The sequence below is a fragment of the Corvus cornix genome, chromosome 1 (assembly GCF_000738735.6).
Source record: "Corvus cornix cornix isolate S_Up_H32 chromosome 1, ASM73873v5, whole genome shotgun sequence".
Classification (NCBI taxonomy): Eukaryota; Metazoa; Chordata; class Aves; order Passeriformes; family Corvidae; genus Corvus; species Corvus cornix.
Genome location: NC_046332.1, coordinates 67,708,881 through 67,734,076, shown reverse-complemented (window position 1 = coordinate 67,734,076; position 25,196 = coordinate 67,708,881). Strand labels below are relative to the sequence as shown.

The following is a 25,196-nucleotide window of genomic DNA, read 5'->3' as shown; positions in this document are numbered from 1 at the left end:
GTATAAAATACAAAAGCTGTTGTTTGATTATATCGGATTAGTTGCATGTTGAGATCTGATTTCTCTTGCAAAGAAAATTGGATAGATTGTCTCTCTGTTATTGTCAGCAGTAACTTCCCCAATGCATGTAGTGTGATGCCATTCATTATACTTCGAGAGAAAATGGGACATGTTGGAAAGAGGCATGGTTCAGAAGAGTAGGTACTGTCTAAAGAGCAACTTTTGTCACTCGGATCTGCAGTTAGTGGAGTTGGGTAAGTCCTTGTTTTCTTTAGTGAAGCCAAAATGAAAAACAAGCTCAGGTATTGAATATGTTGGTACTGAAAGCAGACTCCTCCCAGGGTGATTTGGATTAAATGGAGGAAGACCCAGGTGTCTGTGAATGACTCTGTGATACAGGGCTGAAATTGTGAGTTTCTACTGGAGATGCTTAGTTTGGCCCTACAGTAGTAGGGCCTTGTGTATGTGTATATATATATATTTTATATGTATATATACACACACACACTATATATATATAGTAGGGGTCTGTGTGGAAGAGAAAAGAGATTTGTGTGTGCTGCTTAATTGCACAATGACTGAGGCAGCAGAGAAGTGTGACCTTAAGGTGAACTGTGTCATAGGATGGATGGGGCAAGGTTTTTATAGTTGATAATAAGTAAGACCTAATGCAATTGCACATGGTACTTCAATAAAATGTCCATATTCTTGCTACCTGTATTCCAAAACTGTCAGTTGAAACTGATGGAGATTGCAGGTCTCTTTTCCACAAAACTGTTCCCAAAACAGTCTTAAGAATAGAAAAGTGGCTCTGCAAAATAAAAACAAAGGAACAGTGATGGCCCTTTACAGAATACAGCAGTAAAATATGCCAATGTGGGCAGAGGACCATGGAAAAGAGAAGGTAGTCTCAGTAAAAACAAACAAATTTAAAAAAATGTGAACATTTGCCAATCGACCTTATGTAATTTAAAACCTTATGTATTGGAAGACATTCCAGGAAAAAATTAGAAATTATTTGCTCTGCTTCCACTCCGTCAATTGTCCATACAGAATTTAGACTTTGCTGGTTTTATATTGTTTGCCAAGAAGCTTGTGGCACTCTGCTGGAGAAATAGCATGTGTAACTGCTTACCTTAACAAATGCTTGACGCATCACTGTCTATGCTGTCTCATTTGTGGTTACTAAAAAAGCCTTTCACACTGTCCCCTTAGGTTCCTGATGTCATCAGCAGCATAAGACAAGTCTCTAAAGCAGCACTGAAAGAAGATGCCAAACCAAGTAAGGATGGTGAAGATGCCTTCTATGACTCTCAAAAATTTGAGGTCTTGTACTGTGGAAAGGTGACAGTGGCTCACAAGAAAGCTCCCTCCACACTAATTGACGACTGCATAGAGAAATTCAGCCTTCATGAGCGCCAGCGCCTGAAACTGTTAAATGAGCAGCGGAATAATGAGTCGAGTTTGGACTTGCCCCTGTGTGAAGAAAATGTGCCAGCTTCTCCACTGGACAGCCCATTTGAGGAGCTGGACAGCCCAAACAGCACTTCGGGGCATGCTGCAATGTTTACAATTGGCAGCCAGACCAACTTGACCAACCTGGCCAGCACTCGTGGCTTCTTTCCAGAGAGGATTTTAGAGGACTCTGGCTTTGATGAGCAGCAGGAGTTTCGCTCCCGGTGCAGCAGTGTCACTGCAGTGATGCAGAGAAGGGTTCATGACACAAACCTGAAAATACAGTCCCGCAGAAGACACGCAAGTGCACCCAGTCATGTTCAGCCCTCTGACTCTGAGAAGAACAGGACAATGTTGTTCCAGGTGTGTACTAGGACGAGCAATTAATTTCCTGTTGGTTCTGTACCATATCTTTTTCCCCTGTGCAGTTTGAGACAAGTTTTGCAAGATAAGTAATATGGATCCAGTATGGCTTCATTATTTGAATTTGTTGTAAAAATTTTTGTATCTGTTCATAAATGGTTGGAATACTAGTAGTTGAACTTTCTTAAGGAAGTCACCTCAACTCACGAGCTCAGGCAAATTTTAAAAAAAAGTATTTATGGAGTAATCACTCAAAAGAGTAGAGTTTTTAGAGAAATAATTCTTTTATATGCAGCTTTGGATTGTCTGTATTAGTAATATCTAGAACCTAGCTGAAAAACATGAATATTCTTTCAAAAAGAGAATCAGTGAAGACTACCATGCAAACAAAACCTCTTTTTTTGTGCACTTAAAAAGAAATTCACAACTTCACGTAAGACTTTTACAGCCTTATGTTTGAGCCAGCCTCTTTCTGATAATTTGTATTAATATCTCCTCTTTCCCAGATGAGTATTCAAACATCTGTGCACTGAAGGCTTCTTCCTTCAGACTCCAGTGGTTATTTGTCTTGCCTGAAGTGCATTTCATATATTTGGAACCTGTTTTGAGAAAACAGAAGGACACATAAAGAAGGTGACCCATAAAAGGAAAAATCTTTGGACCTTAAAATAACGACAGGCTAAATGCCTGGATTTTGTCTTTCCATTTGTTTTAAAGATCATTCTTGTTTTTTATTCTCTTGGGGAAATGATAACTGAAGCAAGAATGCATTGCCCTTCAGAAAGCCACAGCTTATCACTAGTAATTAAAAGGATTTAGCTGAAAAAATCTCTGAGGTCTGTACATTAAGTTCCGTAGGCTTAAGAAACAGTTTGGGAAAGCTGAAAGGTATTTTGCTGCAGAACCTGCTCTTTCTCATTTAGAATTAGTACAAACCAGAAAGTGTTGTCTTAGTTTCTCAGCTTATCTATGGTATAATTTAAAAACCAAAAATCCCCAAATTATTATTTTTTTTTCTGTGGCTTTTAATTCAGCCACATTGTTTCCTAAAGGTTTTAGTATTGTCTGTCAAACGTGTGATCTTTGGACTAAAATAACTTGAAGAAAAAAGGTGGGGGAGGGGAAGAAAAGCTGTCTTCTTTCCAAGTCTTTTTCTTATTCAACTGAGTGTATTGTTCTTGCTGAAATATTCTTACTCAACATAGGCTGAATTATGGCTCCCTGGCACCCTTGTTCCTGCTGAGTAAGTGGTTGTGCCAAAAGGTGCTCTATGTGAACAAGAAAGGGCTAGATTCTGGCATTTTTGTTGCTGTCAGTGCTGTGCCCCCAAGACAGTCATAAATTAGATTTGTTTTCCTCCCCCTCAGGTTGGAAGGTTTGAAGTTAACCTCATCAGTCCAGACACCAAATCTGTTGTGTTTGAAAAGAATTTTAAAGATATCTCCTCATGTTCTCAGGTAAGCACTAAAGAGAAGCAGTATGTAGACCATCAAGAGAAAAAGATTTTATTTGTTCTTCAGCTGTGTTGCCTCACTGGTCAATAGGCAGGAGAAAAAAAGAAATGTAGAATTCTATTTCCAGAAAAGTCCAGAAAGTATGAGTACAAAATAACCAGTCTGAGCTGTGTGATAGCAGCAACTTTGATCACTGGTCAGCAAACAAAGTATAAACTGTTCTGCTTTGGGAGAGTATGGGATATGTTTTTGGAAGTAGTTTAATCTCTATTTAGGATGCTCTGAGTGTGCTGTTTCTGAGCAGATAAGCTCCTGAAATCCTTCAGAATGAAAGGAGGAGAGCATCAAATCAACCCTTCAGAAAAACAGCACTTCACCTGCATCATTTCTTCTGGAGAATATGGCAGTAGGTGTACCTAGCAATGTTCAGTAGTAAATGTTTCTTATAAAGTTAAATGTCAAGGCTAAGAGGTTCACCTTTCCATCTTGCTCTTGTTCAGCACCAGTTACTACAGACACTTTCTGGTTTGAGGTCTTACTTTATTATCTCCTTTCATTTGCCATGCCACATTATCACTTCAGGCCTCCTTTAACATGATTATTCTAGTTTGAAGTACACTTTTGGCGTTCTCTAAACCTGTATTTCTCCTCCAAGTGTTTTCATTTTAATGATAATAACAAGTCTGCTCCTGTATGACTGGGCTACCAATGCTTAGAAAAATTAAGAATTAGGCAATACTTGTAACTCAAGTGGAATCTTGAGCTACCAACTAAAGGTCCAGGTCCTTAAATTGACTCTACTGTTTGGCTACAATTTGTATTGCTTTTGGTAGAGGAAAAAAGCTAATGCAAATACAGAATGGGACAGTATAATCAAACAGTGTCGTAATAGGTTTATAATACAGATCAAAATCTTAAAGCAGGGGTATGGAAAGCAGAATTTGCAGATGACTTGGGTCTTCTCCTGCTTTTTGGGTGTACTGAACTAATAAAAGTGACACTTCAGCTTTAGGTACTGAGCTCCTAGGTTGTATATATACATACTTATGATAGTCAAACGAAACAGTCCTAAGTGGGGACAACTTTTTGTCTGCTGACTTTAAAGTATGCTGACCAATAAGACCATGGAAGACCTTCAAGGCCCAGCTTTCCTTCAGGAAAATAACATTGTACAGTAAACAGTGTTAGGTAATTCTGTGTGTTGGGCTTTGGGTGTGTTTTTCACTCCACCTCTTTGCTTTCATTTGGAGCAAAGCTTCTGTTACTTTGCATTCTTGAAGAACTCAGAGGCACAGAAGAAATCACAATACTTCAGGGATTTTGTTTGTTTTGTTGGTTTTTTTTAATGAAAAGCAGTTACTTCAGAGAAGTCGAGGGGGTTCTGTGTTCAATAGAAATAAAATATTATTTTGTTCAAGACTAAGCATTAGTTTCATAAACCTCATCGTTATTTCCTTTAAGAACTTGGTGCTAGCCCCAGGCAGGGCTACTCTGTTAGGGATTTATAGAGCAGTGATTTACTATGTATTGTGGGACTGTGGCTTAGGAATATTTGTCCTTTCAAGCTTCACAAACAATGAAAAGGAGATGTTATCGTCAGTTTGCATTCTGGATTCTCTTAGTCTGGTTTAATAAAGGTATTTTTTATCTTAAAGCTTAAGCATGGTTGAGCTGCTGCATTCAATTAATTATCCACGCTCCTTAACATTGACAAGCAGCAGACATAATTGATGATAAACCTCTGTGTGTGCAGTCTAAACTCAGATATCAAATAGCTGTAGAAGTTTTGTTGTTGCAGCCTTACCCTTAAGGGAACCCAGAAAAACAGAAAACTTGGCTCTCTCATCATGGCAAGTCCAGCCACCCTCTTAAAGAAATGTGATGGAAGTACTGTTGATTTAGGAACATACCGTGCTATTTGTGCTTCATTAGGGCAAGTGTCACATCCGTTTTCCCCCTGAAATGTTCTCCTATGGAGACTGAGAAGTCAAGACAGCAGTAGACTTGTTCAGGCACTGTCAGCAGTGAGGGAACTGGCATCTCACCAAGCCACCTTTAGTAAATATGTTTTCTTGCAAAATAGAGGTCAGCACTTCACTGTACTATAGATCAACATGTGTATGTATCTGACGTTTTTTATTTTATGCTTCTGAAGACTTCATGTGTCACGAGAAAATGAAGTCAAGATTAGTTGGACCATAGCTCAACTAATGGCATTTGTGTCACCTTAGCGACCCTTTGCACCTATTAAGTGGCACAAATGTGACTATTGGAATTTTGTTTTTAAAAACAACAGTGTGTAGCGACAATGTGTTCAGTCTGTCACGTACTGCATTTCCAATTTTGTCTAGAGTGTTTTCTGTAGTGACAGGCAAGTTGCTTTGCCTCCTCCTCTCTTTTATGATATAGGTGTTTTCTTTGGAGATGGATCCAAGCAGCCGTGTTCTGATTTTGGTTGTATTTGAACTTGAGGGATTAGGCTTTCATTTTGAGAAAATCGACTATTACCATACTCAGATGATAAAAACATTGGCAAAAGCTTTAACAATAGTGAGTCATGTTCCCTGAATTGAGACTGGGAATACAGTGCTTCTTAGGAAGCAGATGTCTTTGATCTTCTCACTGTTGTTAGCAAGGTAGCATTCCCTGTCAAGCTGTTATACTAAGATCTTGAAAGAAAGTATCAGTAGTAATGTGTAGTATGTCTTGAAATTTCTGGTATGTAACTCAGTCTCAAAGAATTTATTTCAGAATTTGGTTGGAATTCTGTATGTGGCCACTTATTCCGTGCTTCTTTTTTTTTTTTTTTTTGATGTAGTATCACAGGAAAGTAAGGGTCTGCTGCTACCCTGATACTTCTCCAATCCTGTGTTTTAGCATGGGCTTATTACATCAGATTTTCACTGTGGAGGCAATTCCAAATGCAATCTAGCAGTTTTTAGTTTGCTTCCCTGAAAATCTGGTTTTGCTAATGGAGTAAATTCAGGTCCAGATTTATTGCTGTATAACTTTGTTTTTGATTGTATAAAGATCTTTATATAACTTAAATACAAAAAACAATTTAAACAATACTACTTGTAAAATAAATCATTAGGAGTATGAACTTACAGTTTCTCAAATTTTTGGAAACTAAGCCTGTTTATAAAATAGTTCCCTAATGCTGTTTTAAAACTCTCTTAGGGTATAAAACACGTTGATCACTTTGGTTTCATTTGCCGGGAATCTGTGGAACCTGGGTTAAGCCAGTACATTTGCTATGTGTTCCAGTGTGCAAGTGAGTCTCTGGTGAGTATTTATTAATGATCCTAACGTTTTCATCAGAGCATTTCCAAGGCATTTCCTGAACAACAGGAGTCTCTGTTATTCTGCTGTGTCAGCTGAGCCTCAGTGGTCACATCTGCTCAGGTGCAAGATGTCAGCTGTGCCTATGCAAATGTGCAATAGGAAACGCATGCGTTCCGTTCGTGCACAGCTGTATCCTGCTACTCTGCTGATGCCTATTTCAGTAACAGATAAATCCACATGGGTGTGTTTGTGCATGCAGACTGTGAGCATATTCGGGCTCTGTATTTGATTGTAACTCTTCCAGTTCTAACTGTTGAGAGACTTGGTTCCCCATTAGACATGTGAAGACATGTATTGAATCGGTAACAAAGCTGACAATAAAACCCAAACATACCCTTCAGGGTAGGGTTTAAACTATTGGCTGATCCTGCATGTGTCTTAAGCCTACATCTGGCTTTAGCTTTTTCCCTGTAGTCTGTTTTGTTCCTCAGGAGAAGAAAACAGCAGCATCTGATCACAGAAGAAGAAAACCATAGTACTCGTGCATGTATGTAACTATAAGAAAAGTACATAGGACATTGTATAAAGTATGTATCAGTTAACAGAAGTTTCAGATGCTACTGATTTTACTGATAACAGGTAGCTTAATAGTGCGAGATGCATACAGTAAATTATTTTGACTGTTCCATTTTTATTTTAAAATTCTGACACTTTAAAAAGAAGTTGTTTCCTGTTCTGAAATGTGTTTGTTTCTGATGGCTCTGCTAAGAGCTGCTAGCTCTTTCTCAGATAAACCTAAAAATCACTTTTCTAGCTAGCTGAAAATGCAATTTGTTAATCCATTGACCAGCTTGAGAGTGAATAGATTTACATCAACAGAACTTCAAACAGCTAACAGCTCTAGATGTACAATGGCAGCCGAGGCTGCACTTTTGTCAAAATGGGAGCTTGTTATGAAATTAGCTTTATCATTGCACTAACAGGAAATGTTACATCTGACCTATCGATAAATCTGACCATGTATAATTCAAAGACTTCAGTGGTCTATAAAACCCCCATGTTTTTATGAACCTCTTTGCCTATTCTAGTACTGATACGTGTGGGTATGTCCACAATGCAATATGAAATCAAAAGTCCTGAGCTACTGTCAGATGCAGTCACACAGATCCTGGTGGCAGTTTGGCTGTGACAGGGCAGAGCTTTCCAGATTCTCCACTGCCAGACAGGCTGTGTTGGGAGGCTTGTGTATATTTGCTCCTAGTTACAGTTTGTGCTATAGTTATTACGATTTTAGTGTAGTCATAATCCATAGGCTTAGCACTGTTCTATGGATCTTGCATTGGAGAGGGATTGTAGCCAACTTAAAAAACTTACCAGTCCGTGTTGTAAGATGGACATTCACTGTTCAGTGTCCTGCTGATTTATTGCTAGTAAGAGAAAGCACCCAGAAATTACTGGTAATGCGTAAAACTGCGAGGTTTAAAGCAAACAAAACAAACCTAGACATACTGGGACATAAACTAGTTCAAATTTCTACGTTCAGGTTCCTTTCCTACTTTTTTTTTCTTTTTTCTCCCAAGTGACAGACCCTCAAAAAAGTCTGTATGTTTCTAGTGTTAAACTGCATGATTTTGGTCTCAAATATTTCAGCTTTTTTCTTCCTGCTTATAAAAAAAGCAGACTGAGACCTGATCCTGAAGTTGAATACTGATTTCATTCCTAAAATTGTTCTCACGCTGCTGTCTCTCTCTTTCCTTGCTAATGCTAAGACTCAGCAAACAGCTTTTAATATGCATTATATTCCCCTGAAATACAGAGAGGGGAGCTCCAAGTGCTTTGTATGCAAGGTCTGGGAGAATATTTGAATGAATGAGGACAGATGCTGTGAGCTCAGCCTTCCTTAGATACAAGTTGAGCTTTTCCAGTGCTGGTGTGTGGGAACATAGCACTGCTGTGTTTGTGGCAGCAGCAGAGGAAAGATCAGGGCAGACTGCAGGGCAGGCCAGCAGTACTTAAGGATATGTGGTGTTTGTAATGAAGCTGGTAGGCAATCTGGTATCCGGGAGAAAAGTGAACTCTTATGGGAAACTCCTGTCTGGCAGCAGGGATGGGTCTGTGGGGGTTGGTGCTAAAATGGTTTAGTGGTGGGAAGACAGAGGTTAAGAGGGAGCATGTGCAGTTTACAGGAGAAACTTGAAGCTAAAGAAATTAATGCTTTTTATTTAGCCAGCACATACTCAACCCAAAAATTCCCACTAGCAGCTTCTTAAAACGGTGGGTGCCTTCCCAGTAAGCTTGACTAGCTGCAGTTAGATACCAAAATTGCACTGTCTGGCTGAACTTAAAGATGGTGACCATCTACAGAAAAGGTAGAAAGCTGGGAATTCAACTTTGATCTCTTTAGAAAACAGAAAATGGGTTTGTATGGTTTTGGTTTTTTCTTTAATTCTAAAGCACCTGTGATGTGATTTATAAATCTAATTTCATGTATATGGCATGCATTTTTGTTTATATACTCTTTTCCCTCTGTCCCATATAGGTTGATGAGGTAATGCTGACCCTGAAACAAGCCTTCAGCACTGCTGCAGCTCTGCAAAATGCCAAGACACAGATAAAACTGTGTGAGGCCTGCCCTATGCATTCATTGCACAAACTTTGTGAAAGAATTGAAGGTAGCAGCTGAGTTTATTTTTTATTGTTGTTTGCTGATTTTTCTAGCGGAATAACTTAGTGTAAGAACAGAGGGAAAAGTATCCCAGTGTGCAATTCTTACTGTCACTTTGCATTCTCTCTCTTTAGGTGGAGTGTTAGCAGTAGTGATACTGTGACAGAAATAGTATGGCTTCTGTTATAAATACATACTCTTTCATCCTCATACCTTTCTTAAGCAGAGCAGCAAAGCCCACCAGTTGACCCTCCATTTGTTTGGCTTTTTTTTTTTTTTAATTTGCATGCTTTCAAAATGATTCATAAAAAGACAGTCATGATCAAAAAGGATCTTTCTTTCCTGTGTGTTCCTTCTTTCCTGTGTGGGGTTATTTTTTCCTTCTTTGTGTTTATTCCCTCACACACTTCAAAATCTAGTTATATTATGGGAAAATAAATTTTTAAATTTGGAGATTAATATCTAATGAAGAAAGTTAAGGCAACTCCCCAACTTCAGATATGAATAGACAAACTTTTGTATTGTCTCTGGAAGTGAAGTATGCCAGAACACATGCAAAAAGTCTTACAAGACAAAATTAAAAAAAAAAAGTAAGAATCCTATTTTTATAGTCACTCTGCTATGTGTCCTTGCAAAGTATTTTATGCAAAAAAAAGCATATATGTTACAAAAAGCAAATAGTCTTGTATCTTCTGGTTTAGTGATCATGGTGCTCCGTATTTACAGTTCTCCCATTCATTGAAGCTTCACTGAACTTACTTCCCTCTGGTGGATGAAAAGTGAAGTGTAAAATCCTAGTGGGGTGAAATTTTGTTAGGCTGAGACTTACAGTTTCCGGGTTTAACAACAGGTGTTCAGAAGTGGTAAAGCTTAGCTGGGAAGTTTTCTGTAAATGATAAGCTATAGAGGCTGCTGTATAAGGCAGTGTAGGTAACTTGAACACAGATGCTTGCGGGATAATAAGTACCCAGTATCAAAATAAAATCTCTCTTAAGGCAACAACTAGAGTACTGTAATGGTAGTTTCATAACCTTTTTTACTTAGTGACTGAAAGACTTATTTTAGTGTCCCTTTTTTTTATCCATCTGCTTTGTTTTGAGTCTAGAAGTTGAGCAAAATCAAACCTAAAGCTGCATGACTTTGAAAAAAATTTTTTATCTGTTCTGATTGCAATTTTCTGTGAATGGTATCTTAGAAAAAACATCGTTATCTAGTTCAAAGGGTTTGTTTTTGCTCACATTTTTTGTAGCTTCCTAGAATGAGCTCTGTGACAAAACGTGCACTTTATTGAGTATCAGAAATTCTTTCCTTTATTCTTACAGCTTTTATGCTGTTCTTGCTTTTAAAAGTGTCTTCATTTCTCTGGTATGACCTCTACCCTATCCTTTCCTTGGACAGAAAGGCGTCTAAGTTTTTCAGTTAAAAGCTTCCAAGTATCCTATGCATTGGTTATCTCTCCAGTTGTTACCCTGATCTGTTCCTTTCCTCCTCCTCTCCTGTTCACTTGTCAGGCTTCCAGCTGTCAGTGATCTCTTGGTATTAGGACAGAAGCCATTGGTGGGGAAGGGAGCCCGACCTTTTACACAGGAGCCAGCCACTTAGCTGCTGCTGGTTATATTTTTGCTAATAAAGAAAGGGGACAAAGCCAGAGGGTTTAGCAAAACCTCAATTATTTTGTATCATGTATACAGTGGATATACAACTGTCATACATTTAACTTGTATAAACTTAAGTACAGGTTTATATCTTCTACTGTCATTTTTCTTGAATGTTTTTTGAGAGATCTTTTGAGACTCTAGAAGCTTTAATGGTCCTTTCTTTTCCCAGGACTTTATCCACCAAGAGCCAAACTTGTAATTCAGAGACATCTGTCATCACTAAGTGATAATGAGCAAGCAGACATTTTTGAACGTGTTCAGGTAGAAGCTGTTCTTCCTAATTTGAAAAGGACCATGATAAAATGGACTAGATATTTTTGCTTTTGATTATGTTTGGTTTGTTATGTAGTTGATCTAGAATTTACTATTTTCCCACCAAACATCATAATGAAATCGCATGCTCCAACTTCACCTTATGTGTGATACACTGCTGTTGGAAAAGTTTTGTTTCCCAAACTTGCTGAGGTACTGTGTGTTTTTACCCAGTGTGTTTTTTTATTCTGAGCTTAGTTTTTCATCTGCAAACATGTTTCCCTGCTGAAGGTGATGTGGGAGTAGGCTGAGAGCAGGAGAGACATTCATGTATCAGGAACATGTCTGGCATCTTCAGAATTTGTCTTTTTTGACTTACTTTGGCACAACATTCTGGTGTAAGCAGATGTACTCTAGTGGATGAAGTTACAGTGATTTAGGCTTCCAAAGGCTGTGCTCCTCTATAGATTCCTGAAGAATAGAGTGGCTTGGTTTCCTTATGCCAGATATAAGGCTGTATAGTAACAGACAATCTTAGAAAACAAAATGTATGAGCATAAGACTCCGTTCTCTCTACAGCCTGCAACATTTTTCAGTTTTTGTTCTATCTTGCTAGGGAGTGTGAAGGCGCACAGACAGAATTGCAATACAGCATAGTGACAGTGCACTCTGGCGTTTGGGGTACCAGTATATTCATTTTAAAGAATACCTACATAGGAAGGAAAATAAGCAAGTCATGACTTGAAAGACAAACTCCTTTCTTTGCTGTTACTGACAGAAAATGAAGCCTGACAATGACCAGGAAGAAAATGAACTTGTGATCTTACATCTCCGTCAGCTCTGTGAGACTAAGCAGAAAACGCACATCCACATTGGTGAAGCACCATCGGTAAAGCTTGGTTTTGTATTATTCCTCTCCCTCTTCCCACTCTGTTAAAATGCTATCTTAATTACTAGTAGGATCACTGCTAGATTTCTTCAGGAGTAGCTGAAGCTGGGTATTGTAATTAAGAAAGGACTGTCCAGGAAAAGAAATCTGATTTAATTTGTAGTGGCTTGTTTGGGTTTTATAAGTTGAGGGGACACAACAGAAAGAAAGACACCCAATTACTTTTATGTCTATATTTCCTTATGTTGTGAGGATAACTCTTCTTTTTCTTTCCCCTTTGATCCCCACTCCTAAGCAATAATATCTAGGGAGGATAGGAATGAAGAGGGCATTTGTTTGAGTTTAAACTGTGAATTTACCTTGCAAAGGAAATGGGCAACAGTATCGTTAAATTGGTATGCTTTTACAATATCGTCTTTGGGGATGGAATGTGCCTTTAACGGTGGGTTTGTTTGTTTGTTTGGGAGGTTGTTTTGGTTTTTTGTTTGAGGTTTGTTTTTTTTGAAGGAGGGTAGTATGTTTGTGGTGTTTTTTTTAATAAGGCCAAGGGTATTTTGTTTCTTATGTAACTTGGTTCAGCTCTAGTCTTTGGAAATAGTCTTCACAATTAAAAGAAGAATTGGCAAAGGTGAATAGTGTCCTTGCTCATTTCAACAGGTCATTTCTAACAGTGCAATTCCAGAAAGCACCACCAGTGGTGGCAGGTTTAAACTTGATGTTCTGAAAAACAAGGCCAAGAAATCCTTGACTAGCTCTCTGGAAAATATCTTCTCAAGGGTAAGTTTAACAACTCATTACCATCAGCTGTCCCAAATACCCTTGACAATAATGACCTATCAGATACTTTTTGTTTTGTCCCCAGTCTGATAAATGCTTAATGAAGCAATATCCCCATTGTGAAATCCATGAGTTACGGCTGGGTTGATTGTGTCTTAACTGTACTAGAAAGTTTACAGTAAGGCCACACATGCTGAGGGGAAAAAATATGAATTTGTGAATAACAAACATTCATTGTAGGTGGCAAGTGAGCTAGCTGAGTATTGTTGGATGTGTTGCTTCAGAATAAAATTTAATCAGGATGGTTGCATGATCCCATAAAGAGACATTATTGGTTTTTTCACAGTGTGAGTAAATGTGCCTGCATATATGGGAAATCTTTCTGTTCTGAGAAGTAATGCCTTCCAGCTCATAGCTAAAATTGCTAAAAATTGCTAAAAAGAAAAAAAAATTGCAAAAGTTCCTTTTGCAGGCGGAAACAAAAGCGATAGTCGTAAAAAAATGGGTTGATCTTCATTTTAATGTTCCTAGCCAGATATGATGTGAAATTGCAGATTATCACTGAAAGTCTCTTACATTAAGTAGTCTTTTAGTAAAGAAGTCTGAATGGCAAGTTTTGCTTAGTGTCCCTTGCTCAGAAGGGTGAGTCAGAGAAGAGGCATATAGGGAAATATCTCAAGAAGGCTGTGTGCCTGGGATCCAGTGTGTCACTACAGAGGAAATGTCATGAGCTGTGAGTACAGGATAATTTGGACCAGTGACATTAAGTTCCTTTTGCTAGTAACTTTAAAAGCGCTAAGATGCACTTGTCCTGCGGCTTACATGGACACGTCATAAAGTAACCTACGAATGTAGGATGCCACGGATGTTCCCTGTAAAGGAAACAGATAAGTCTTAGCCAGAGAGAATCCTTAGAACTTACAGGTAGGTGTCAATTTGATCTAGGACTGAAACTAGCAGTAAAACTCTCCTGGTCAAATTTGACCTCTGTGGTGTAGCAGATTTTACAAACTAGGGACTTGGTGAGAATATGGAGAGAGAGAAAGAGAGAATGTATGCGAAAGAGAGCAAAAGAGTGATAGCAGTCAGAAGATCTGGGTAATTTCAGCAGTTTGGAATATCATCAAATGGTGACAGCTACAGTTGTGCCTTTGATGAGTCTGGTTTCTTTTCCACATCTAAGGGACATGTGACTGGCAAGTGATGTAGCTCTGGTGGTGGGTCACTAACCCTGTGGTGGCTGTGAAAGAAGCCTATATCACTGAAATAACTCAGCAAAGCATGCCCAGCCATGCTGGCACTCCAGTCATGTAAAGGAAAAATCATTTGGAGGAAATACACTGCTTGAATTGAAAAGTCTCTGAAGGGAAGTTTCTTGCGAGTAGATGTCAGGGTTTTTTTGGTAAAGTGTATTTCTTCTCCCCAGGGCCACTGAGACATGCTGTATATTTTAATATAAGGATCTACCTCAGCCCATAATTGAGTTCAAGAGAAGGGGACACCTGAATCTGAATTAGGGCCATTTCAAGTTTGCTGTTTATGAAGTGGATTTGTGATTTTAAGAAAGGTTGTCTCATCTTTAACTTGACAGCACGGTAGATCAGGAACAGCAGTATATTGCAGTGAGTCATGATAAACATCAGGGGTTCATCCTTGCAGATCCACTTAAAGGTTACACAATGCAAGACCAAGAAAAATGACTTAGAGTGCAGCTCAAGCACTAATTATTTGTTTAAAGCAGGTACATACAAGTGTCTTTGTGCAGGTGTGCTGTGTGTTATGTGCATACATGTGATACGCAATGACTGTTTCAGGAGTTCTTAGTCTTCATCAGGCTATTACAACAAGCCTAATGGATCATGGTTAATTCCTAAAGGTATTTAATCACTAAATACCTATTGGTGTAGTGGGTTTTCCTCTCCTTAAGCCCAGTGCAGATGGTTGATGCAGTAGAGCTAATTATGCATAAGTTGCCATCTTTCTTTAAAAGTACATTTAGTAACAAAGTGACCAAGAAAGAACTTATACTCATTTTGTTTTAAGGTGGCATTTGGCATCTTCTTATAGATAAAAATTTTTAAATAAAAGTTAGAGGTCAGTATAAGTTGGGGAGACTCTTAGCCTCAATCTTAGGAAAGTTAGAAAGAAAGGAGTATGTAACCAGTATCTAGGAGCACTTTAAGTGGATGGCTTCTTAGGTAGGTAAATAGCATCAAGGGACATTTTAAGCCACTCACTACTTGCCTCAGGAAACATGCTGGTTTCTGTGCCCTGGTTTCACATAGTCCCAGAGGAATGTCACTTCTTCACTTGTTTGTTTTGCTGGACCGATCTTATTTTTGTGAGGTTTGAACCAAAAACAGGCTTCCTAATGAGGTACTTCAGAGAAATAAATATAACCTTTCTTTGACCTCTTGAACGGATTTCATCCAGTCCACGCTGCACTAACCTCTTCTGTTGTTGTTCTTTCTTAATGAAAAAGTCTTTTTTACGGTGCCAAAATTGTGTGTTTTCAGAGGTAGTGAGAAACTTCCGAGTTATACTTTGCTTGTGGTTTTTTGGGAGATTCAGTGAAGAGATGCTTCAGGCAGAGTATTTACTGGTAATGCACTTGAGTGGGATAATGTACTTAAAGGGCACTCCAAGTCTTGGAAATAGCTCTTACCAGGAAAAAGTAGGCTAAGTAAATTCTGATGATGTTGACAAAACTTCCCCTGGAGTTGCAAGCATAGCAAGAGAAGCTCTGTCTATAGTTTTCCTAAAACCTAGGCTATTATTCTCCTGATAAAGTACTGAAAGCAACTTGCTTCAGCAGTCAGAAGTGTCCAACAGCAAACATCACCAGGGAGTTAACATTAGGAGTGAAAGGTAGTAAAAAAGTGTTGCGGATCTATTGCCTTTCCTTGTGAAACCAAAGGACACTTACAGATTCAGCAAAGATCCTTTAACATAAATTTCTAGCAAATTTGCATCAGGTTTATCTGCATTATAAATGAAAAGTCTTGTCTTGTCTGGTGGTATTTGGCTGGATTTGCTGCCAAGAGAGCATTTTTTCCCAGTTTTAGTACTTTTACTCCTTTGGCTCAGGTGGACTTAATTTGTCTGAAATGTTTAGGTATAGATAAACTGTGTCTCATGGGACTGTGGTGTGTCAGGTGCATCCATCAGGAGCAGTGCCTGCGCAGTACTGAAGCCTGGAGTTTTTTGAACTCAGCTGTTTAAGCCGACTTAGCTATTTTGCCTCGGTCTAGTCAGGAAATACTCACTTGCCTCAAACAATAGAGCTGCAGGTTTAAAACTCCTGGGAGCACTGTGGGAGAAGATACAGTTTGGCCAGTTAAAGGTGTCATTTTTTGTGAAGTCCAGTGCCTGACCCATGATCTGTGGTCTTACGTCAGACGTGTCGCATGCCTGAACTGTCCCATGTTCACCTGCACAGGTGTTGCCATCTTTGCCTAACCTTCAGAAAAAGAGAAAAAAGACCAGATTAAATTGCTTGCCTTTTTTCTTGCAGGGAGCCAGCAGAATGCGAGGCCGCCTGGGAAGCATGGACAGCTTTGAGCGCTGCAGCAGCCTTGCTTCTGACAGAGTATGTAAGAGCTTAGCTTAAACTGGTGTTTTCATACACAGGTGTCAGTGAAGCGTAAATACGGCACTCTGCTTTAATTTGAAGGAAGTAGAACAAAGCACATCAACTTACAAAACTCAAAGATGTTTCCACTGGGAGGCAGAGGGTGTAAGAAAGCTGGGCTTTATGTTGACTTGAAGCTTTGGCTTTAATCTGATTGCCAGTCCTTTTTTCCTACACTTCCCTTGCTTTTACAAAAAACAAGGAATTTCTGGTTTCTGCCTTGTTTTACTGAAGTAATTAAGTAAGGTCATGTCTCAACAAAAGGAAGTGCTCTGAAGGTGAAGAATCCTTTCTGTAAGTAATAGTTGCTTTAGGGAAGTAAGAATTTTTGACCTGAGCCCAGCTGTTGGGGATGCTGTATGGTAGCAAGAGGGCGGAACTCTGTTCACTTTCGTTTTATTTCCTGTTTTTAAAGTTCTACCTCACATGAGGGTTGGTTACTGGTTTTCCCAGGAGGTGAAGATTCTGTTATGGTTTTCCTGCTACAGTTACTCATAAACTGGCTGTGTAATAACAGTCTCTCTTCCAGGATGTTGCTGTGACGGTACAGGAAGTATGCTCGCGATATGTCGAGGAAACTAGCTAAAAGCAGTTTCCCTAGTCTTTTCCATTCCTGTGTTTTCCCGAAAGAGACAGAAGTCTGGTAGCTGGAATGCCAATCCCTGTGAGAGGATGCCTGGAATAATTAGTATGTTGTTTGTGTTGCGTATACATTTTTATTCCTCCCTCTGCTTTCCCTTTTTGGAAGAAGGACGCTGCTGGTTTGGAGTGAACTATCAAAGGATGTCTGGTTTGGGTGATATTAGCATACAATAGGCTGTGACCCAGAAGGGGGAGAGGCTTTGGTGCCCCGGTGCTGGTGGCCCGTGGGTTAAGCGAGAGATCTCCTAGGGCACAGAGCCTCAGGCCTTATTCCGCCAGCACTTCCTTTCAGGACACTTCGCCGGGCGATTCCCCGCCAGCTACTCCTCCAGCGTCCCCCGTGTCCTCGGCCTGGCAGACGTTTCCCGAGGAAGGCTCGGACTCCCCTCAGTTCAGGAGGCGTGCACACACCTTCAGCCACCCGCCCTCCAGTGCCAGACGGAGGATAACCTTCCAGAACGGGAGGTCCCAGAGCGCCCGGTCCCCGCTGCTGCGGCAGAACTGCGTGGAGGCGGCAAGGTGAGTTGGGGCATGCAGTGCCACCCGCCCACGGTCCCCTGCCATTCCCGTGCTCCAGCCTCACCCGTGGCCCTCCTTACGGAGGCTGTGACAGCCCTGCTTCTGACAAAGTATGTAAGGAGCTTAGTTCAGATTGGTTTCTGCACTTCTCCGGGGTTGGTTCGTTCATTTATTTATTTATTCTCAGCCTATCTTGTCTGCTTCTGAGTAGTTTGGTACTTTGCAGTAACTCAATAATCCCTGAATTAGTGGTTTGGGGGAAGCATCAGTACATCAAATTGATGATTTGGCTGGATGCCAGCACCGATCTGTTTATTTATTTATTTGTCACCTCTGAGCTGAGCCTTTTTGGCAGTCTTGGTAGTCAGACCCTTTGGAGAAGAGGGCCTCCATGCTTTGAACAGCAGAGATGGCAGCCTGAAACTTTTACGCCAGGATGAAAAAGGCACTGACAGCTTCAAGTGTCTGTAGCTGTGTTAGTCAAAGCTCACACAGATAATGTCCAGATTTAAAACTGGTGAGGAGTCTTGCAAAAGGACAAAAGGATTAAACACATCCACTGAACTCTGAGGCATGTGATTTCCCCATTTGCCTTTCTCCAGAGCTTCCCTCTGTAGCTTCCCTCTGTAACTTCTTTCTCCTTCCTTTTTGGAGACTCTCCCACTGTTCACATATGGAACGCTGTTCCTTCAGGAGTTCCTTCACTCAGCAGAAGAGGTCCCCAGAGTTCATTGTGGGCTTCTTTGGTTGTACCTTCTTTTTTACTTCTAGGCTGCTGGCTACCTGCAGTAAGTGACTCTACAAACTCCAAACCCTTTACAAAACTCAGGTCCAGATGAGCCGAATTTTTTTCTGTTGGAGGATCACATTCTCCAATCTATTGTCTGTTCCAGTGCTTGGCTATAATAGTACTTTTTGTGGGCTCTTTTCTAAAAATGGCTTTATATAGTAATTTGTCACCTGTTTGATGTCTACATTAAAATATCAGTGTGAATGCTGCACCAGCTAGTAGAGGAGGGCAAAAAATTTTACTCTGTTTTGAGAGAATGGAAGGGAGTGAAGGGTAAGAAACTAGCCTTTGTTAAATTGTGTTTCGATAGAGATAATGTGTTTTTTACTGAGATAAACTTTTTTCCCACTGCCCGTGTTGTATGCAAACAGGAAACCCTGTTCAAAGTGAAGGACTTGCTGACTACATTTCTTTGTAGTAACTTGTAAGAAGTCACTGATTAAGTGGCATCAGCAGATTTTTAGTCAAAACAGTTTGTAGCAGTGTGGTTCTAGGCTGAGATTTTTCATTCTTTCCTTTTGAGGATTAGTCATAAATGTTAAGCAAAAGAAACTGAATTAGTTTTTATGTCCCCTTCAATACTTGTTACTACTGCTAAGTAATATTTAACTGTGTAGTAGGACTACCTTTCTTAATTTAATTACTTCACAAAAATTTGTCCAGAAAGACTGCATTTAAATAATCTCTACTTCCTAATGTGTTGTTTACAAAAGGAAAAGAAAACTGAAGGGGAAGAAACAATGAGGTTCATATTATTGAAAGAAGGTTTCTAAAGATATTTTCTGAATGTTTAAGAGATTCTTTTTTCTAAATTTGCTTTGAGAATAAATAAAGCTAAAGAAATAAGGTGGTCTCCCTGTTCTGCAATGTCATTGAAAAGTTCTTAAATAGAAATCAGCTGTAACAGCAAAATCAATATCCTCAGGGAAGCTGCCAAGGCGTGCACATGGTACATTTTATCATCTGGGAAACAGAGTTAATGTAAGCCAAGATGAGGTATTTGGCCAGTGTCTTTAATCTGGTGGTTTTGTTGTTGTATCCAAATCCATGCTGACCCATCTGCTGTGTTCTCTTGTTGCCTGCACAGTCCTGTGGTCGGGGTTCGGCGCGCTCTCAGTGAGAGTGAATCTGCGTCACCTGGTCTCCCCTCCTCTCTCTCTGCCCCTTCTTTCCTGAAAAGCTTTTACCAGGGCTCAGGAAGGTTGCTCCAGCACTCAGAAAGTGACCTCTCCAAGAGGTGAGAGCATTGTCTCCTGGCTAGTTCTCCAGTGCCACCAGCTTAACAGCAGGATTCCCAGTGGAATGCAGCACATGGCATCTCTCCCACTCCACCTTGTGCTCCTGCATTTCTAACAGACTTCCGTGATGCAAATGGACAAGCGGGCTTTTGGATAAAAAAGCCTGTTAAAAACAGAGGCTTCTATGCTGACACCTAGCAGCTATTAACCTATTTCTGTTGTAGTGTTGCAAATCTGCTGCATTGATTTGTCACGTGAAATGCAGTGGATTTTAGGAGTTTTATGCCAATTTAACGCTTTCTCTGCTGAATGCAAACCAGCATGTGTTGCCATGATCATTGGCATGTGAAAATAAGAAAAGAGCAGTGTGAAGAGTGTACAGTACTAATGTGGGATGCCTGTGCATGAGGAAGGGGAAACACCAAGTTAACTGAGTGATACTAACTGTGAGACATTCAGAGAGAATTAACAAATAACTTCTAGTTGAAGAGGATTTGGGAAGAAGCAAAGGTATGAGAAGTGGCAAAAAATACCCCAAACCTGTCTCTTACAGACCACTCTATTTTTATAGCTTTATTTCCAGCTTTATTTCTGTGTTCCTTTTAGATAGCAGACTTGATCCAAGCTGAACCAATGCCCAGGTCAGTTTGTACAGGCAGTGGACACCATTAAACCAAGCTTTTTGGATCTGGAGAATGAAGGATTGAGTATTGTATGAAAACTGTACTTTATTGCCACATAATTCCAAACTGAAATTTCTGAGATACTGTTTTTGGAATTGGTTGTGCAGGCAGGTCAAGGTACTGTGTTTCATTGTAGTGGAGTTTTGAACTCTTAAGGAGGGGAGATTTTCAAGGAGTAATTCCCAGAAGACCACCATGCTTCCACTTAGGTTTTACAGTATACACATTCCTGGTACAATTTGGTCTTTAATTTGTATGAGGACTCTTGTGAAAATGGGATCTCATTAGCTATAGGTCTTGCTGGGAGCAACTGGGCCTGAACTGTCATGGTGAGGAAATTGCAGTAGCAAGAGTGCACAGTTAGCATCTAGTTGGGTTTGTGGAGGGAATATGACAAGTATGGTCAGAAAGAAGTGCCAAGTGAATACTGCTGATGTGATAAGGGTCACTGAGGTAATCCACTTCATCTGGCTAATGGAGAATGAAATATATTGTCCAACTGATGGTGGCCAAAAGTTGCGAATGTATGTTATGCCATCAGGTTTAGGAATGAGAGGAAGTTCTAATGTTTTACAGTGTTTTTTTCTTGTAGGCTTCTTCTTTGGTTTGTTGGGATTTTTTCCCTTTTGTTCTTTTTCTCAGAGGACCACCATCTATCCCAGTAGGATCACTGTGAGGTGTTCTTAGCGTTCTCATATGAGTGAGTATATGTTAGGTTGGAATTAAGCTTTGCAATCTGCAAACTGTAAACTGTTTGACTGTTAGGAACCCTAATTAAAACTTCAGTGCATTTTCCAGAATAATCATGGTTACTATGCATTCATGAAGTGTGGAATTCCTGTTGCGCCAGAGAAGAATTCTGTAGAGTCTCACTTCTTTATCATGTAGCTTTGAGACTACACATGATGCAGCAGGCAGCTTTTATTGGTGTTCTGGCAATCTTCAGTGTGAAGGAGCAGAGACAGTTTCAGCTGGAATTCATTTTAGAAAGATTTTGGAATTGTAGCAGCCAGATGGGCCTATGCAAAGAGAATGCTATAGAATGGCATAGGATTTTTCGTTGGGTTTTTTTTGGTTGTTTTTTGTTTGTTTGTTTTGTTTTTTGTGGTTTTTTTATTGAATCACAGAATGGTTTGGGTTGGAAGCTTCCCATACAGTTCCATTCTTTAAGGAATGAACAGTATAGTAAAATTTTGGCATCACCGTAATATTTTTAGGTGCCTTCAGAATGTTTTTATGGCATTGTCAATACATTTCTCTGGAGAGAAGGCTAGGATGGAAATGATCTCCACACAGTCTTGACTTTTCACAAGTGTGCTGTGCAGCATTCAATATTGAACAGAGTTGCAGATAAGGAGTAAAAATAAGGTCTGATCAACATAGAGGTAAACAAGAATTTTTAATATAAACGTAAAAGCAGCACTTTTAAAAATGGAACAACCTTCAGCATAGGTTTGATAGCCCACAGTTTCTCTGTTCATTGCATTGCTGTGCAAGGATAATTTAAGCTGAATTTGAATTTGAACAGATTCCTTTTTTTAAAAACAGCTTCATGTCTCATGAAGGAAGTAAACTACTTGAGAATATTCTTTAAACAAAATAGCAGAAAGTAATTATTCAGAATAAAAATATATGACAGGAGTGAGAATGAATAGAGGGGTGTAAACTGATAGAAACTGGTTTTTCTTCTTCCCAGATGGGAGGAATGCTTCATGTATTAGTCTTACGTACAGGCTTCTGCCAGCTGAAGTGCTGGGAAGTTGAATTCTGTACTTGATCTGGGGGATTTTGTACTGTCTCAGCCTCCAAATTGCAAAGTAGGTTGCATTGATTCAATTGCTACTTAGAGCAATCAGAAGAGAAGTTGAAATGAAAGCAAAATGGGGAAAAATACAAGTCTTGGCATGAACAACAACAGTATTTGTTCACAAGTCAGTTGGCTTTCATGGACTCAAGTGAAAAATAATTCAGGTAAGTATTATGTGAAGAGTTCACAAGAAAGGGGGTAGCATTGTGGTTTTTTAAATATCAGTCTTCGGGTACATTTTAAAGAATAGTTCTGGAAAGAGATTTAGCTAATCAAAACCAAGCAAGAAGCATATTTGTAGTCTGACCAATTTGTTGAGATTTCTTCTTTCTTCTCTTTTTTTTTTCTTTCTCTGAAGTAGCTGTCTCATCTTCATGCTATGCATTATCTGATAGAATAGTGAATGGGTGAAACCGAGTTGCAGTTAAAACCAGAGATAAAACCTTAGATGATCAGTACTTGGGTTATTGCTTGGAACAGCTTAAGGATAAAAGTACAGACTGAAATATTTGAGGCATTATATTGAATTTACAGCTGTTCATTTTTTATTGTATACAAGCTGCTAAATGCATTTTGGTTTCTGTATTGGGTCAGAAGCGTAGGCTAAGTAGCCCTACAGAGAAGCATTATTCTCCAAACTGAGTTGTGATGCATATATCTTAAATACAGAGTATTACATTGTCACCTTTTTCCAGAGATTCTTCTGCTAGGTGACCTTGCAGCACGTTTCCCATGTAGATGTCTGCTTAGGTGGTAGTGAAAATTCTGCTCTGCTTTTCAGTAGCAATGACTGAACTCTATTTAAGAAGTTGTTTTTCTTGTTTTGGAGATGCTTTGGCTCTTAGTCTCTCCACTCACATTAATAAACCTCTCATTTTGCTGGGAGCTGATAGCTAATTTTTTTCTTTACCCCCACTCTGTTTAGAGAAACTGGTTTTTGCACCAACTTCCTGAATCTTTTCTTTAGGGTAGGAGACACTACCATTTTACTCTGACTTCTTCCTGCTTTTGCTTTGTAGGGTATTGTTTCACATCTTCAGATCTCATACTAAGCTAGGAGTTGTCTGTCTTGAAATGAAGAAACTTTCTTTGCTCCCTTTCTACCCTCCCTTTCCTAAGTCTTGGTGTTTTCCTGGGTTAATATGACAAGGTGTGTTTCTGAGACTTGGAGAGGTTTTCCTCTAATCACTTATCGGACAGCTCTTTGAAAGAGGAGGTGATTAATACTAGTTGCCTAAAATGACTGGGGATTTTTGTGGAGAGAGGATTTTTAACAACAGAATACAGGTCCTCAGAACTGTCTGGTTTGCATGCTTCATGAGGTAGCGTACATGATTGGTTCATCCCAATGTAAACTCCATGACTCAAATGGTGTAAACAACTTAGTTTCATACCCTAAAATAGCCACCTTCTTATTCTGACTTTTCTGTGAATTGCTACTCTAAATTGAACACTATTCCTAGGACTGTCTAGAGGCACAGTAGCTGAATATGGATTTTTGTACATAGCAGTAGAAAGGAAGTTTTCATTCCCTTGTTATATAGCATCTGTTTAGTAAGCCCTGGAATGACTCAGTTTTTGTGTTGTAACATGTGATGATATGTAAGACTTGAAACAGTAAGCAGTAGTTCTGTTACAGTTATTTATAGAAACATAAGTTAGAATTATACGTATCCAAAGTCAGTATCCCATTTCCAGGAGCCTTTGGACTGAAATACCTTTGAGAAACAGCACCTATGGGTTCAGAATTAGTGTTATAGTCTATGTAGTCTGTGTTTGGCTACCACAGGCAGTGGTTACCCATCATCAGACACGGAGTTAGATAAAGAAGATTGTCACAGTTGCTGTTTAGGTTAATGCAACATGGGGATCTTCAAAGGCCACCCACCAATAGTGTGATGCATAGGGAGCTGAGGCACTACGGAAGCTAAATCAGGAGTGGAGAACACTTCAGACTGTGTGTTATTCAGGGCTCCCAACCAGTAGCACTGTTCTTAGAGGAGAGGAGGGGTGGTGCCTTGTGCTGGGTAGGTGAATATGAAGTCATGGTTATTTCTCCACCAGGATATGAAAGAAGGGTCTTATACCTTGGTATGATAGTGAGTTCAGTTGGTCACTCAGGCTTGCGAATATCAGGGAGCTGTTGTAGACCATTAGCATCCTGACAGCTTTGGTCAGCAAAAAGGCCGGTTCTAGCTTGGTGAATTCGGCACATTCATTCAGCACAGAGTATTACTTATGAAGTGCTGGTTAAGATAGTGTAGCTGGCAGACTGGTATAGGTAAAACTTCTTAGTCCTCCCTTGCAGATCTCTCCTGTGCAAGCCAGATGTGGGGGGACGGACTGTAGCTGGCAAACTGCAATCATCTGCAACTGCCTTACCACTAAAAACATAGTGAACATGCTGGGCTTTCCTTTCATCTAACTTTTTAGGATCCTTGCATTATAGCATGGAAATTTGTTACAGGATGAAGGTTTAAGTGTGGCTACTGTTTTGATACATCAGTATTCCCTGTATTGAAGGTGAAGCTGCAGAAACAGCTCCCCCTGTTTGATGCTCTTTTCCTAAAAGCTTGTAATTGTGCTGTTGACATTATGTGAAAGGATTTGTGGCAGATAATCAATGTACCCATTGCTATATAATATCTCTGCACGTAATTTACTACCACAAATGCAAAATTTTGAAATATTTCTGAAAGTGGATCAAGTACTTATGACAGCTAAATGTTTTTTTCTCTGGCAGTAGTCAGTAGAAAGGTATGCTTGGTGTGTCCCCCCAGTAAAGCTTTCCTCTATCCTCTCCTTACTTCTTCCAGCAGCATAAAATATTATTAAAATTAATGTGTAATTATATTTCTACATGGTAGCTGGAGAGAAGATCTGCCCTCTGTTTGCAGGGGCTCTGTTCCTACAGCTGGAGATGCTGATGAAACATGAGGACATCTGTCCCCATTTATCTAAGTGAAGCATCCACTTCTTGAAGCTTAGGAAAGAGACTGTATGAGAAGGCAGAACATTGTCTCCAATAAAATACTCACCTGTGAGCTCAGCACGACATTTAAAATGGCTCTAAATGGAGTGTTGTGCT

The 25,196-nt window shown here is 39.6% G+C and overlaps 1 protein-coding gene across 6 annotated transcripts in view; it reads left to right on the top strand.

Annotated features, from left to right (window-relative positions):
- Positions 1 to 25,196, top strand: part of TBC1D4 (TBC1 domain family member 4) — a 97,000-nt gene that overhangs the window by 53,548 nt on the left and 18,256 nt on the right. For 3 of the 6 annotated variants that reach the window (XM_039549011.1, XM_039549063.1, XM_019292171.3), the window contains exons 2-11: positions 1,216 to 1,818; positions 3,186 to 3,275; positions 6,453 to 6,557; positions 9,097 to 9,229; positions 11,050 to 11,141; positions 11,911 to 12,021; positions 12,679 to 12,798; positions 16,313 to 16,387; positions 17,364 to 17,590; positions 19,468 to 19,617. In XM_039549011.1, coding sequence (XP_039404945.1) covers positions 1,216 to 1,818; positions 3,186 to 3,275; positions 6,453 to 6,557; positions 9,097 to 9,229; positions 11,050 to 11,141; positions 11,911 to 12,021; positions 12,679 to 12,798; positions 16,313 to 16,387; positions 17,364 to 17,590; positions 19,468 to 19,617 — 1,706 coding nt within the window. The other 3 variants (XM_039549120.1, XM_039549168.1, XM_019292172.2) reach the window with 2 other exon arrangements.